Genomic DNA, 15155 nt, shown 5'->3' on the forward strand with positions numbered 1-15155 from the left:
TTTCACAGAGATGTAAACTATTCCTGCAAAGGATGGATTTATCCAAATCTACAGATATTTTTCTTCTTTCTCCGCTACTATAGATTATACTTAAAAATGCAAGTTTGATAATAGATCTGCGTTTTGTATCAAATAAAGTACATTGCATTCAATTATTCTGAAAAGTAGCAATGAGTTATATAAACTCAAACTGTATAGGCAGCACACACATAAAGTGTGACAAGAATATTTTTACAGTAGTGTGTTGGCTATACAACACTTTTAAAAATAGCTCACAACACCAATTATGAGGCAGACATGAGTACTGTCTCCTGAAGCTCACATCAGTCCAGTGACTGTAACCACCCTGGTGAAAAGTGAAAAGACTTGATCTTGGTTTTCTAATTTTGTATCTGTGTTCATCACACTATATTCCACAAGCTCTGAATGACATACCCTGAAGACATACCCTGTCTTATTTCAAGAAGGATTTAAAGTGGTTTACATCTATCCTTTCTCTTACACTTAATAGAAAAATGCAAACTCCAGATTTTATTATGCAGATTCCAAATTATTATTCAGTTAACTGATTATTGTCTCAGTACATTTGTCAATGGGAATTTTGAAAACCTAAAATCTAAAAATAAATTTTAATCCACCATTTGGTTATCAGTTCAGTCAGTTCAGTCGTTCAGTCGTGTCAGACTCTGTGTGATCCCATGGACTGCAGCATGTCAGGCTTCCCTGTCCATTACCAACTCCTGGAGCCTACTCAAACTTATATCCATCACGTCAGTGATGCAATCCAACCATCTCATTCTCTGTCGTCCCCTTCTCTTCCCACCTTTGATCTTTCCCAGCATGAGGGTCTTTTCCAATGAGTCGATTCTTTGCATTAGGTGGCCAAAGTATTGGAGTTTCAGCTTCAGCATCAGTCCTTCTAATGAACATTCAGAACTGATTTCCTTTAGGATGGACCGGTTGGGTCTCCTTGCAGTCCAAGGGACTCAGGAGTCTTCTCCAACACCACAGTTCAAAAGCATCATTGTAGTCCAACTCTCACATCCATCCAAGACTACTGGAAAAACCATAGCTCCGACCAGACAGACCTTCATTGGCAAAGTAATATCTCTGCTTTTTAATATGCTGTCTAGGTTGGTCATAGCTTTTCTTCCAAGGAGCAAGCATCTTTTAATTTCATGCCTGTAGTCACCATCTACAGTGATTTTGGAGCCCCCCAAAATAAAGTCTCTCACTGTTTCCATTGTTTCCCCATCTATTTGCCATGAAGTGATGGGACTGGATGCCATGATCTTAGTTTTCTGAATGCTGAATTTTAAGCCAACTTTTTCACTCTCTTTCACTTTCATCAAGAGGCTCTTTAGTTCTTTTTTGCTTTCTGCCATAAGGGTGGTGTCATCTGCATATCTGAGGTTACTGATATTTTTCCTGGCAATCTTGGTTCCAGCTTGTGCTTCATCCAGCCCAGCATTTCGCATGATGTACTCTGCATATAAGCTAAATAAGCAGGGTGACAATATACAGCCTTGATGTACTTCTTTCCCTATTTGGAACCAGTCTGTTGTTCCATGTCCAGTTCTAACCCCCACTTCTTGACCTGCACACAGATTTCTCAGGAAGCAGGTCAGGTGGTCTGGTATTCCCATCTCTTTAAGAATCTTTCAGTTTGTTGTGATGCACACAGTCAAAGGCTTTTGGCATATTCAATAAAGCAAAAGTAGATGTTTTTCTGGAACTGGATAGGCAGCCGTTAAATATCTTTTGAAATATGCCTGAATTCCGGATTTAAATAATCCAAGGGTAAAACTGGAACTCTGAGTATTGTAACTGAATTAAGTCAACTTCATTGTAGGGAAATAGAATCACTCACCTCACCAAAAGGAAAAACTATCATTTACTGTACACCAAGAGGTATGTTAAGTGGCGCATAAAAAGATGTAGCTCTATGATCCAGCATTAAAAACTTTCTAAACTTCAGTTTGCAGAGTCTGTGAATTCAGTCCTTAGCGTGTTAGCTGTGGCTGTGGGCTGTGCATATGGAGTACAATGAGATGTTTCAGCCTCTCTACTCCCTCTCAGCATTCTGACGACCTACAACCTCTATTCTTCCTTCCTTTCACCTTTCTCCTCTTCAAGGACATTTTCTGCTTTTCCTCACATCTCTCCGCCATATTTAGTGATGGTGCAGGGAAAAACCACATGAATACAAGGTCATGACAAAGGTTCAAATGGCTAGAAAATGTTGCTATGTTTAAATTAAATGACATAAACATAATACATGGTCAGAGTTGAAGAAAAAGACTTATTCAGTCCAGAAAGAGAAGATAACATTTTCATTGTTTTTCAGGAACCAAGTTGTTATCTATGGAATATCAAGAAAATGCAAACTGCTATGGAAATACCATCAAAAGCAATGAAAGTCTGAGAAACTCACAGCCAAGAGGAGACTAAGGAGACATGACAACTAAATATAATGAGGTGTCCTGAATGGAATCCTAGAACAAGACAAGGACATTAAGTAAACTAAAGAATTCTGAATAAGCATGGACTTTAGTTAATAATAATATATCAATAAAGGTGCATCGTGACATGTTAATTGTGACATAAGGTTGACATAAGGTGTTAACTACAGAGGAAAACTGAGTGTGGGGTATCCAGGAAACATCTATACTGTCTTTGTAACTTTTCTTCAAGTCTAAAACTACTCTAAAATGCGAAGTTTATTAAAAAAAAAAAAAAAGCACCATGGTAATTCAGCCTAGGCAGCCTGTTAAAACATTAGTTGTTAGACATCTGCTAGAAAATGCACTATTTAGTTCAAGAGCTCCCAGAAGTTTTACAATGATGGGAAAAACTTGAAAAAAAGCTTTCTAGACAGAAAGGCACACTCCTTTAAAGGTTCAGGTCACTTGCAAGTAATGATACAATATTTTGTCAATAATTAAAATGCTGTAAGTACATGTACAAGAATCTTTTTCAATAGCAACAGTTGTTCACAGTAACTTTCTCCTGAACTTTTACCCCCAGAAGGTTAGCATTCAGGAAGCTCAGCTGCTGTCTAACAAACTTAATTAATCAAAAAGTCATTTCCGAGCTGTAACTATGAGTAAAAGCGCTTCAAGTGCGTTAGCAAGCCTACAAGTTAATCAAAATGCTAATGCAGTACAAATTAAAGTTGTGATTAACATTTCACAGTAGCTGCTTAAGTGAATTGATCACACAAATGGGTTAAGCATTACTCATTTCCTACAGCCCCAACCGGGAAAAGGGTTGTTATGTGGGTATGAGAAGAAGAGCTGGGGGTAGAAGGATCCCTCATAATAGCATCCTAGCGTCAATAAACCAGTACCAAATTGTCATACAAAAGCTTACAGGTAGAGTCACCCAGGGGGAAATAGCCTTCCAAATTACATTATAGTCCTTGAAGGGAGATTGTCTGTAAATCCACAAGAGTAAGTGAAGGTGTTTTACACCTCAAAATCCACACATTTGTGTTAGTTTTGGAAATGTTAAATGCATTAGTTCTGTGTTGCATCTGCAGTGGGGAATGGTGCTTTGTTTTAGGTGGTGTGGCTTCCCTGGTGGCTCAGATGGTAAAGAATCTGCCTGCCATGCAGGAGAGATCCAGATTGGATCCCTGGGTCAGAAAGATTCCCTGGAGGAGGAAATGGCAACCCACTCCACTATTCTTGCCTGGAGAATTCCATGGAGAGAAGAGTCTGGCAGGCTATAGTCCATGGGGTCACAAATAGTTGGACACCATTGAGTGACTCACACTTTCACTTCGGGTGTTCTATTGTTGAATGTGACTCTGATACGGGGTAAAAGAAGCACTAGCTGGATGATGATTCTGCACCACTGTGTGGATCTTTGCATTTGAAAGAATAACCACTCAGGATTAAGTTCATTTAGAATTATTTGTTTTGAAATAGACATCCATTAATAAAACCTCATCAGGCCTTCTGTGGTAAGATATGAGCTCCTGGCAGTCTTGCCAGGAAAGCAGCCTGAATTAGACTTCCCTGTCTCTATGAATTTGATAAGGTCACATGAATGTTTACAACATACAGACATTTGTTGGTAGACAATTCAGACGTGGCAGATAATTTGAAAAACATTATGAGAATCTGCACACAAGAAATCTCCCTTTTCAATCCTCTCCTAAGAAAGAACTAGAGAGGAAAAAGTGAAATATTTATTCATTATATTCACCCATGATATATTGAGATCTGTTATGTGCCAAGAATTATGCCCAGTCACCTTAACAGTCAGTGACATTATAAATAGTTATTGATAAGGTTCCAGCATATTTTGGATATGATACAAAATCCTCCAAATGTACGCTTATAGTGTTAATATTCCTTGAAACATACCCATAAAAGTATAAAAGATATATTTAAAACTTAATAGTGTAATTTTCATTTTCAGTTCAGTTCAGTTTAGGATCCTTCAAAGACTTGAGTTGCAGAAATTAACTCTTTATATATTATTAAATACGTGTAATCCAATTTAGGAAGTCTAAAAATTATTTACTGATCATCACCCATATTTTTCTCAAAATGATTTAAAGGAGCTTTCTGAAGTCTATTGTGCTGTACTGTCCACTTAAAGATAAGCTTTTCATTTGATCTAATAATCATCATAAGCATTTAAAAATGTGAAAGGAAAGATTCTATTAAGAATATACAGGAGAGTTAACCTATGATTTGCTACATCAAAAGATTTCTTACAACTTTTGGATTAATGATTTGATGTAGTACTTCTTCGGTTAAGCTCGGTAACACTGGACTATTCACCACTAACTATATTTGACTCTGATTCTAGAACTTGTTCATTTAATTGACACAGACATTCAATACACTCACAGCCCACTGAGCCTGTGCTGAGTGCATCCATAGGTAAATACACTTCAAAGGTTACGTTAGCCTTGCTTCATGAAAGTTTTATCTCCTGGTATCATCAAATAGTCTAGCTTTTTAATCTACTACAAATGGGGATCATTTGTTAATGGGAATATAGACCCAGCTATAGTTCTAATATCTCTCAGTTAAAATATTCAGGTCAATAAAAATATTCATATCATTGTATCTTCTTTTGCTTCCCTTATCCTATTCTTTTCTATTCTGACTCTAATGATGCATACGTTCACATTTTAAGTTTACCAGTTAAAAGAGATTGAAGATGCAATCTGTTTTCAGAATAGCTGTGGGTTATAAAAATGTGATACTAGTTATTTGAAATTTAATGCACATTATCAGATATTGTTACAGAGGTCAACTTACTGTTCTGAAGTTTGGACTAAATAACAACCCTACTAATAAACTTTCAGGGATTCAGTTTCACAAATTTAAGGTTTTCTAAAAGAGGTAAAGCATACCAATTCACACATTTACCCCCTTTTTTCTGTTTATGCAGCTTATTAAAGTATATGGTATATGAGTTACATGTTATCTCATGTGAAGGAGAAGAAAGGCTGGAAACTTACCTGTTCAAAACAGCTTGGGCATTAAAGAAAAAGATGTAAAATGACAGCTCCTATATTAAAAGTTAGATGCAAGAATTTACAAAACAATGGAAACTTACCCATCAGACCATAGCTCCCTAAATGTTTTCTTTCAGGCACTGAATCACCTATTAATAAGTCATTTTCAAAGCCAGTCTCCTGGTTTACTTTTTGCCAACTTCCATTAGTACAATGGAACATGATGAATTCAATCTATATAAACATGTGCCTTGTTATACAGAGTACAGAACTTTATACTCTCCTCCAACAGTAAAGAGGAGATGTCTGTTACCTCTGAAGGGGATTGGGAGTTCTGTATCTTGGGACAAGGAATCTCTGAGATTGCCTGTTGCTTCTAGACATTTGCACTTTTTCAAAAAGGACCAGGTGCATGGACAAAAGCTCCCTCCAGGGAAGAAGAGGTGGTTACTCTGAGAGAAGCCAAGAAGCTAATCTAAGCAGAGAAAGCAAACCTTAAGGAAGAAAAGAGGAACATAAAATGCTTGTATATGTGTTATAATAGTCAGTCTAAGCAGTCATTTAATAGTGTGTATCACTAGGAGTATCTTTATTATGGCATTCCCTTTTCTTCTTGTGGTTGTATCAGCAACCTGATCTTTCCCTCATTGCTCCCAATTATTGTAATTTTTGGTGGAGAACCTGAGGAATCAAATGGCTAATTTATTGGGCAACCAAGAAAAATATAAAAACTTTGGGAAGGATCATAAGCTGTTGAAACAAAAAACATATTGACTGGCAAACAGTATATCAATTGGACATTTCAGATAATATAATAAAGCAATTACAAACATCAGTCATATTAAGAAGTCCCTCTTAGAAACTGGTTAAAGTAATTATAGGCAGGCTGTTGAAAGGGAACTAGAGTAATTAAAGGGAGGAGATTTGAGTATACTCCGAAAAGAAGGGATTAATTAAAAAATATTATTCATGTTCTAGTGGGAATTCTTGGTCTAAAAAGAAAAGTAGAAATTCCTGTGAAGTTCTCATATCTAAAATAAATCCAGACTAGACCAAGAGTACAATTCTTAGATCTATCTTTATAGGCCAAAGGGAATCCAATAAGATAAAGTTTTATTATATAGATAACCTATGCTGAAAACTGTTTTTCTAATATGATCTTGGGAAGGTTATTTAGTCTTAATCTGTAAAATGAAGATAATAATTGTATTATTTCATTGGACTATTACAGCAAATAAGTCTATGCAATCAAAGTAGAACAGGGCCTGCTACAAAGAAAATTCTCAACAAGCATTCATCAGCAACACTATTAATGATAGCCTGCCTTAGGGACCATCATTAAATAGCAATTTTTTGGTGTGGGGGTGCAGAGATAATATGCAGTTCTCCAAATATTCTGGTTGAACTTAGTATTTAACACATTAATTCCAATTTCAATTTGGAAGTATAGGTTTCCAGAGATCTTTCTAATCAATCTACACTGTCATATTTCTGCTTGTGTGTGTGTGTGTTCTCCTTTCATGAGATGTATCTTGCAGTGGTTAAGAGTATCATTGCTAAAGTGAGTGAAAGTTGCTCAGTCATGTCCAGCTCTTTGCGATCTCATGGACTACACAGTCCCTGGAATTCTCCAGGCCAGAATAGTGGAGTGGGCAGTCTTTCCCTTCTCCAGGGGATCTTCCCAACCCAGGGATTGAACCCAGGTCTCCCGCATTGCAGGTGGATTCTTTACCAGCTGAGCCACAAGGGAAGCCCAAGAATACTGGAGTGGGTCGCCTATCCCTTCTCCAGCAGATCTTCCCAACCCAGGAAGCAAACCGGGGTCTCCTGCATTGCAGGTGGGTTCTTTTACCAACTGAGCTATCAGGGAAGCCCATTATTGCTAAAGTCCTTTAAAATAAATCTTAAAATGCACACAGATATTTTGATCTATTAAACTTAAGCTGCAGGGTAGACAGCATTGGCTGAAGGGTAAATTTGGCCTCTCTTTATCTGAAAGCAACTTTTCCACATTCACCCAGCAAACTGACGGCACAATTACACTCTGAATCACACATTTTGGTCCTCAGCTCACTTAGCTCCTCGAGCCATGCTTTCCCTTTTTCCCTTAAACATCTGAAAGTGTCCAGTTACTGGTAAGTTTTGCTATAAATACTATACAAGAGGTAGTGGGAGTGGCCATGATAAATCATGTACTCTGATACTATTTGGCTCAGTATTGTATTTAATTACTTTTCATTGAAATGAAGATGATTTTAATGTGAAGACTTATGGCACTTCTTAGAAAAGATCACAGCTATTAGAGCAGGATTTAAAGTCCTGGTATCTCCATTTGGTTTCAGCATGGACTGCCTCAACAGATCACCTTTTAGATTAAGTATTTAACTTATTTGAAAACCAGTTTCTTTTTTCCCTTGCTAAAAGAAAAAACAAACAAAAAACAGTATGGCGTTAATCAAGACACCTGAAACCTTTCAACAGTTCTGACTTGGTCATCAACTTTGAAAAATTTAGGCAAGTCACTTTAATTTTTGATATTTAATTTTCCTATAAAAGCTAACATTAAGTTTTTCCTGGGTATATGTGGCACACAAAGTATGTCACATCATTTACTACATTTTATAAATATATTTAGAGTTAATGTAATCAAGGAGAGGATCTCAAAGACTACTGGCAAGAGTAATTTTATAACTGCTCAATTTATAAACTAGCATATTTTAAGCAGGTTTAAAAATTGAGATATATACATGAAGTTTTACTCATTTTTGTTGAGTGGGATGAAAATGGAAATGCTATTAACAGTAAAATATTAAAAGGAACCATGACAAAACCACCTTAAACCAACAATTGACCTTGATACATAATTTCAAATGGGTACAAGAAGCAAAGGCAGGTTGTATTGTGGGTTCTGACTTCAAGCCAGAGCGAACATGACTATAACAACTATGTCTTTCTTTGTAAAAGATTCCCCAGGACACGGTAGTTAAGACTACAGTTTTCATAACCTAAATGACAGCTCAGGTAAAAGGTATATTTCTATAAATTAAAGGGAATAACAGAATTTAGAGTTAATTGACTATGAAAAAGCAAGGAAGTAAAAGTACTACTAAGAATGAGAAGACTCAGACCTAGTTCCTTGAGTCCTCAAATCATTGTTCATTTTATAAATATTAACTAATGTCCCACTTTCGTAAGATTTTATTTTTTATTTAGACAGCAGGGATTCAGTGACTTGCCTAAGGCCTTTATACCAAAACAGGAGCAGAGCTGAATTTATAGTAAGATGGTGGTACCAAGTCCCATACTTAGAACACAAGGTCATGCTGATGTCCCATGAGGGCAGTATAATTTTCAATCAGCCAGCAGGGCTTCAGGTTGGAAAACTGCCTGAATCAATGCTTTCCAGGCCAATGGTATCAATGTAGCAAATGAGAACAACAGTGTACAATAATGAAAACTGTCACTCTGTCATGGAAAATTATCAAGTCATGACTTACCCTCAAATTTTCCATTAGCAACCCTAATATTTCCTCTTCCTGGCTTGTTTACTTTTATCATACTCTTACAAAAAAACTGTAGGAATGAGAGGATTTAGGATATGAAGCTGGTTGCCATTTCTTTACAATTAATTTTCATTTTAGGTGGCTTCCAAAAAGCCAAATCTACATTTATAAACATAATTAAGTGTAAGTGAAAGTTGCTCAGTCATGTCTGACTCTTTGTGACCCCATGGACTATACAGTCCTTGGAATACTCTAGGCCAGAATACTGGAGTGGGTAGCCTTTCCCTTTTCCAGGGGATCTTTCCAACCCAGGGATCAAACCCAGGTCTTCCACACTGTAGGCAGATTCTTTACCAGCTGAGCCACAAGGAAAGCCCATAAACATAACTAATGCTTGTAATTTATACTAACGGAAAATTGCACACATAATGCCCAACAATGGGAATTAATTAAACAAACTGTGACCTTCTTATGAAAAAATATAATGTGGCCATTAGAAATTATACTTGACATTGTAAACTATTAAGTTAAAAAGGTTAGAAAATAACATAATAAAAATTTGCAAAGGAAGAAAGAGAGTAAAAGCACAAAGAAAAAGAGCCTCTGAGCCTCCAAAGACCAAAAAAGAACTATACACAGCTATTTACTCTAGTTAGTAAACTTGTTTTTTGGCAGGAGTAAGGGATACTGAAGCTGAAACTCCAGTACTTTGGCTACCTCATGCGAAGAGTTGACTCATTGGAAAAGACTCTGATGCTGGGAGGGATTGGGGGCAGGAGGAGAAAGGGATGACAGAGGATGAGATGGCTGGATGGCATCACCGACTCGATGGACGTGAGTCTGAGTGAACTCCGGGAGTTGGTGATGCACAGGGAGGCCTGGCGTGCTGCAATTCATGGGGTCGCAAAGAGTTGTACACGACTGAGCGACTGAACTGAACTGAACTGAAGGGTTAGTCATTCTAAAGCTATATCAGAAGTAGGCTAGGATGGAGGAATTAAGTAAACAAATTTTGATTAGTGAGAGCCAAGTTTCTCATGGGTAGAGAAAAGAATTACAAATTTTTAAAAGGGAAAGACTAAAATGAACTCTTGGTATTAAACTGGAATTGGAGGTATTGGAATGAACTCATGGTTTTATGAATACAAATGTTTTCTACATATCCAAACATGCACACACACACACGTAGATAAACAAACAGATATAGATGTCTATGTATACATACTTACATTTCCTAGCCTTTCCCACTGAGGAGGCTTAGAGGTAACGACACCCAGGTAGCAATGAAGTCAATGAGCATCTCTAAAACCACTCTCTAACTACTTGTGAGCCTATACTTATATAAATATATAAAGTAAATAAATAAATGGAGGAGAATGGAAATTCTGGGAATGACAGAAAAAGATCACAGTAGTAACCGTTTCAGGAGAAAGCCTCCAATGAATGATGAAAATAATGTAGGAAAATTTGATGAGAAACAGGATAACTGCATAATCTCAAAGTTTATTACCACAACATATTAGTTATAAAAGGAAAAAAAAAAGTAACTTTACAGTGGAGAAGCCTGGCAGATGCTACCTCAAGTGTACAAAGTCAATATCTCTGGTAATAACACATCCATGTCACAAGCCTCCTGATATGATATACCAAGAGGACAAAACATCACTTCTGTGGCATTCTTAGCCAGTAGTATGTAACTTCAATGTGATTATGAGGCAATATCAGGCAAGCCCCAACTGAGGGACAGCTCTGTAAGACACCTGGCCAGTGCCCCTCACACGTGCCAATGTCCCGAACGTCAAGGAGACTGAAGGGGACGTGACAACTAAGTGCTCTGTGGGATCCTGGACTGGATCCTGGAACAGAGAAAGGTATTAGTGGGATAAAATCCAAATGGACAGAATTGGAATGAGGTCTGTAGATTAGTTACCAGGATCAGCACTGAGGCAAGATGCTAACATTAGGGGAAGCCCAGTGCAAGACACATGGGAATTTTATTGTACTATGTTTTACAAACTTTTAATGTCTGAAGTTAATTAAAAATGAAAAAAATTAAAAAACATTTTTTGAATTAAAAATTTTTTAATTCATCAACCAAAAAGGGTCTCATATTTACAGGGGTGAAGATATAACTACCATGAATGACTTTAAATTTAATACATTGCTTTTCCAAATTTTCTACAGTGACATGTATTACTTTTATAGTTAAGACCTATTTCTCTTTAGATGTTGTTTAGATGGAGCAAAAAATTTTTAAGAAGTATAAACATCCAAGAAATAGTATATAAGAATATTTAAGTAGAGGTTAAAAGTACCTGACTGAATCTTTTCGTTAGAGTAAATTTAGAAAAGACTCCTTGTAAAATCACTAATTTCTATTATTTATAGCTTTTGAATCATTATTGACTGAGTGATGAAAAAGAAACTATGAATGAGTTGATATATATTATAACTTTTATATATGATGTAAATATGTACACCTATAAGTATAACTGTAAGTACAAAAATTTAATTTCTCCTGTAATGTCTCTCCAACCCTTCCTGACCCTGAGTTCATTAGTAGGTCAGCCTTTGAGGAGGAGAAAAAATGGCTACAGGAAACACAAATGAGTATCTGCGGCCACAGCTAAAACTTTAGGAGCTTTAAACTTCATTGATAAAGTGTGACTAATAAAGAGTGGCAAATCATCTTCCTAGAGAGATAAACCATATGTTAGCTACAAAAAAGGGTTAAAAAATTTACTTGTGTATTATAGCCTTATATCCCTTCTAATTCCTGATAGTTTGTGAATATTATATGAAACAGCTCTATTTTTTTAAATAATAAGATTAAGTTTTTTTTCTCCTGATAATAAAATTGTTAAAAGCTCACCTGAAAACATACAAACATTTTAAAAGAGCATAGAAAATAAATTAAAAATTACCCCAAATGCTGTGACAGAGATGGCTACTGTTAATCTTTTGGTAGATACTGTTCTGGATCTTCTGTCATTAGATATATATATTCACATATTTATGTAGATATTCTAGACAGATACAGAATTAATAAGAGGAACTGTAATATTCTGCAGTGTTCTATAACCTGAAAGATGCCTAGGTTATCTCTTAAGTCTTTAATTTTGTAAATGGCTATACATAAATCTAGGACTTCCCTGGTGGCTCAGATGGTAAAGCGTCTGCCTACAATGTGGGAAACCTGGGTTTGATCCGTGGGTTGGGAAGATCCTCTGGAGATGGAAATGGCAACCCACTCCAGTATTCTTGCCTGAAAAATCCCATGGATGGAGGAGCGTGGTAGGCTACAGTCCATGGGGTGGCAAAGAGTCAGATACAACTAAGCGACTTCACTCACTCATACATAAATCTTCAGATTCATTTACTCTACCTTTAAAAACACCATGTGAAAGTCAAAGTGTTACTTGCTCAGTTGTGTCTGACTCTTTGCAATCTCATGGACTGACTGTAGCCCACCAGGCTTCTCTTTCCATGGAATTCTCCAGGCGAGAATACTGGAGTGGGTAGCTGTTCCCTTCTCCAGGGGATCTTCTGGACTCACGGATAGAACCCAGTTCTCCCCCATTGTAGGCAGATTCTTAACCATCTGATGAATCACTAGGATAGCCCCAAGAATACTGGAGTGGGTTGCCATTCCCTTCTCCAGGGGATCTTCCCAACCCAGGGATCAAACCTAATTTTCCTGCATTTCAGGCAGGCAGATTCTTTACCATCTGAGCCACCAGAGAAGTCCTAAAAACACCGTAAGTCTCTTGAAAACCTTAAAACTTGTTTTTGCTATAGAAATGTCCCAAAAGGCATAAAGTAGAAAATCAAAGTCTCTTGTAAGCTCAATCCTTCAAGTGTGCATCTCCCACCCTGCTCTTCTCACAGTTATCTCCCAGGAAATGGCAACTCCAGCCTTCTAGTGGCTCTGGGGAAAAGCTCTGAAATCATCTTTGGCTTCACGCTTTGCCTAAAAACCCTTGTTCAATTCATTAACAGATTCTCCTTAAAAAATATACAGGATCCAACTACTTTTCACCAGTCTTTCCCACACCAACTTGGTCCAGCCACCATCATTTCTTGCCTAGCCTTACAGCTTGATTTAAGCTATAAAGTTTATAGATAACGATTTCAGGTTCTGCATGGCAACTAACTAAGGAATATCACATGTCAAGGTTTTGTACAGTATCAGAGAATATCTACATTTTTCTGAAAAGGCTATACAAATACTCTTTCTTCTTTAAACTACATATCTGTGTGAGGCTGGATTTCCTCCAGATACTTCAATTAAAATATTATATTGTAACAGACTGCTTGTAAAAGATGATAAATGAATTGACTTCTAGTGAGATATGAAAGATATTTGCAAAAATGTAAAACACTATTACACTTCTCATTGTTTTAAAAAATAGTTATTTCTTATGAAAAATCATTAACATATTATGAGTTTATAACTGTTATTTTCAAATGAAGTAATATTTGAGAATTTGTTTGAATTACTATGGCAAATATTCATAGATATCAATATAACCACCATAACCATTAGTGAACCATGACTCTACAGCGTCTCTCTCATTTAGAGTAAAACCAAAATCCCTACCATGGTTTACAAACTCCCTACATGACCTGACCCCATTTTCTCTATAGTCTCCATTCTCACTCTCTCTGATCTCATTTCAAACCACTCCTTTTCAACTTTTTTACAATGGCCTCCTTCATTTTTCTTGAATATACTTAGCAAGTTCCTACATGAATTGTGGCACTAGGTCTTCTCAGTGTTTAGAATCTATTCTAAATAGATAACCCATGGCTCACCCCCTTCCCTTTGTTTCTTAAATGACTTCATAGGCAAAATGGCACCCTCCATCTTTCTCCATATTTCCTTTATTCTACTTTAGTACTATTTTAACATAGCAGTGATTGCCACTTGACTTATATTTTTATTTATTTATTTTTTTACTTTACAATATTGTATTGGTTTTGCCACACATCAACATGCATCTGCCACGGGTGTACACGTGTTCCCCATCCTGACTTATATTTTTAATTGTCTGTCTTTTACATCTCCAGTGAAAGCCCATTACAGCAGGGTCTCTTCTGTCCTGTTCACTGCTGTCTGCTCAGAACCTAGAAAAATACCTGGCACTCAGTTTACCTTCAATAAATTTCGATGGAATGGATGGCTGAAACTGTCACCTTATTGCATTTACATTTTCTTTTCCTTCAAAAATTCCTGATTTGATTCACTAGGTTTTTCTCAATAATGCTACAATAAAAGTGTTTAAACACAAGTATATTTTCTTCTACAACAGGGGGAAAAAAAAAGAAAAAATCCAGAAAGAACTGGCGAAAATGTAGATAACTAGAAATGACTTTCATACCTGGCATACTCGGAGAGCTTGGTCCAACACTGTCTTGGTATCAGTGTCATAATCTGGGCAGGGCAGCATGGTTCGGCTGAGATGTGCCTGCAGTAGGAGATGTGCTTTGGTGTGAGGGCTGTCGAATGAATGAGGATTCGATTCCAAGGGAAGACATTTTGCCAGTTCACTATTCATATGATCTTCATTGTGTCTTACTGGCAAATCGGTGTATTCTTCTGCATCCTGAAAAAACATACAAATTCACATAGATACATATATTAATGTACTGGATCAAAAGTATAATAGTTATTGTACTTAGCTTTAACTACTAACATTTAAAACATACTTTAGAAAAACCTTTAAGATAACCATATCTTAAATACTACTACTAATATTCAGGCTTCCTTAGTAGCTCAGACGGTAAAGCATCTGACTGCAATGCAGGAGACCTGGGTTCGATCCCTGGGTCGGGAAGATCCCCTGGAGAAGGAAATGGCAACCCATTCCAGTATCCTTGCCTGGAAAATCCCATGGACAGAAGAGCCTGGCAGGCTGTACAGTCCATGGGGTCACAAAGACCTGGACATGACTGAGTAACTAACACACACACTCTATTAATATTAAGCAAAAGCTAGTAATTTATAATATATCTGAAACTCACGTATGATCTTATTTATACAGTCAACAAAAGTAATACAGATTCTGCTGCTGCTGTGTCACTTCAGTCATGTCCAACTCTGTGCGACCCCATAGACGGCAGCCCACCAGGCTCCACCGTCCCTGGGATTCTCCAAGCAAGAACACTGG

General features: G+C 36.9%; 1 protein-coding gene across 2 annotated transcripts in view; it reads right to left on the reverse strand.

The window, feature by feature from the left end:
- Positions 1 to 15155, reverse strand: part of ASCC3 (activating signal cointegrator 1 complex subunit 3) — a 339061-nt gene that overhangs the window by 17883 nt on the left and 306023 nt on the right. For both annotated transcript variants that reach the window (XM_044924341.1, XM_044924342.1), the window contains one exon: positions 14367 to 14591. In XM_044924341.1, coding sequence (XP_044780276.1) covers positions 14367 to 14591 — 225 coding nt within the window. The remainder of the gene's footprint in view (positions 1 to 14366; positions 14592 to 15155) is intronic.

The sequence above is a fragment of the Bubalus bubalis genome, chromosome 10 (assembly GCF_019923935.1).
Source record: "Bubalus bubalis isolate 160015118507 breed Murrah chromosome 10, NDDB_SH_1, whole genome shotgun sequence".
NCBI lineage: Eukaryota > Metazoa > Chordata > Mammalia > Artiodactyla > Bovidae > Bubalus > Bubalus bubalis.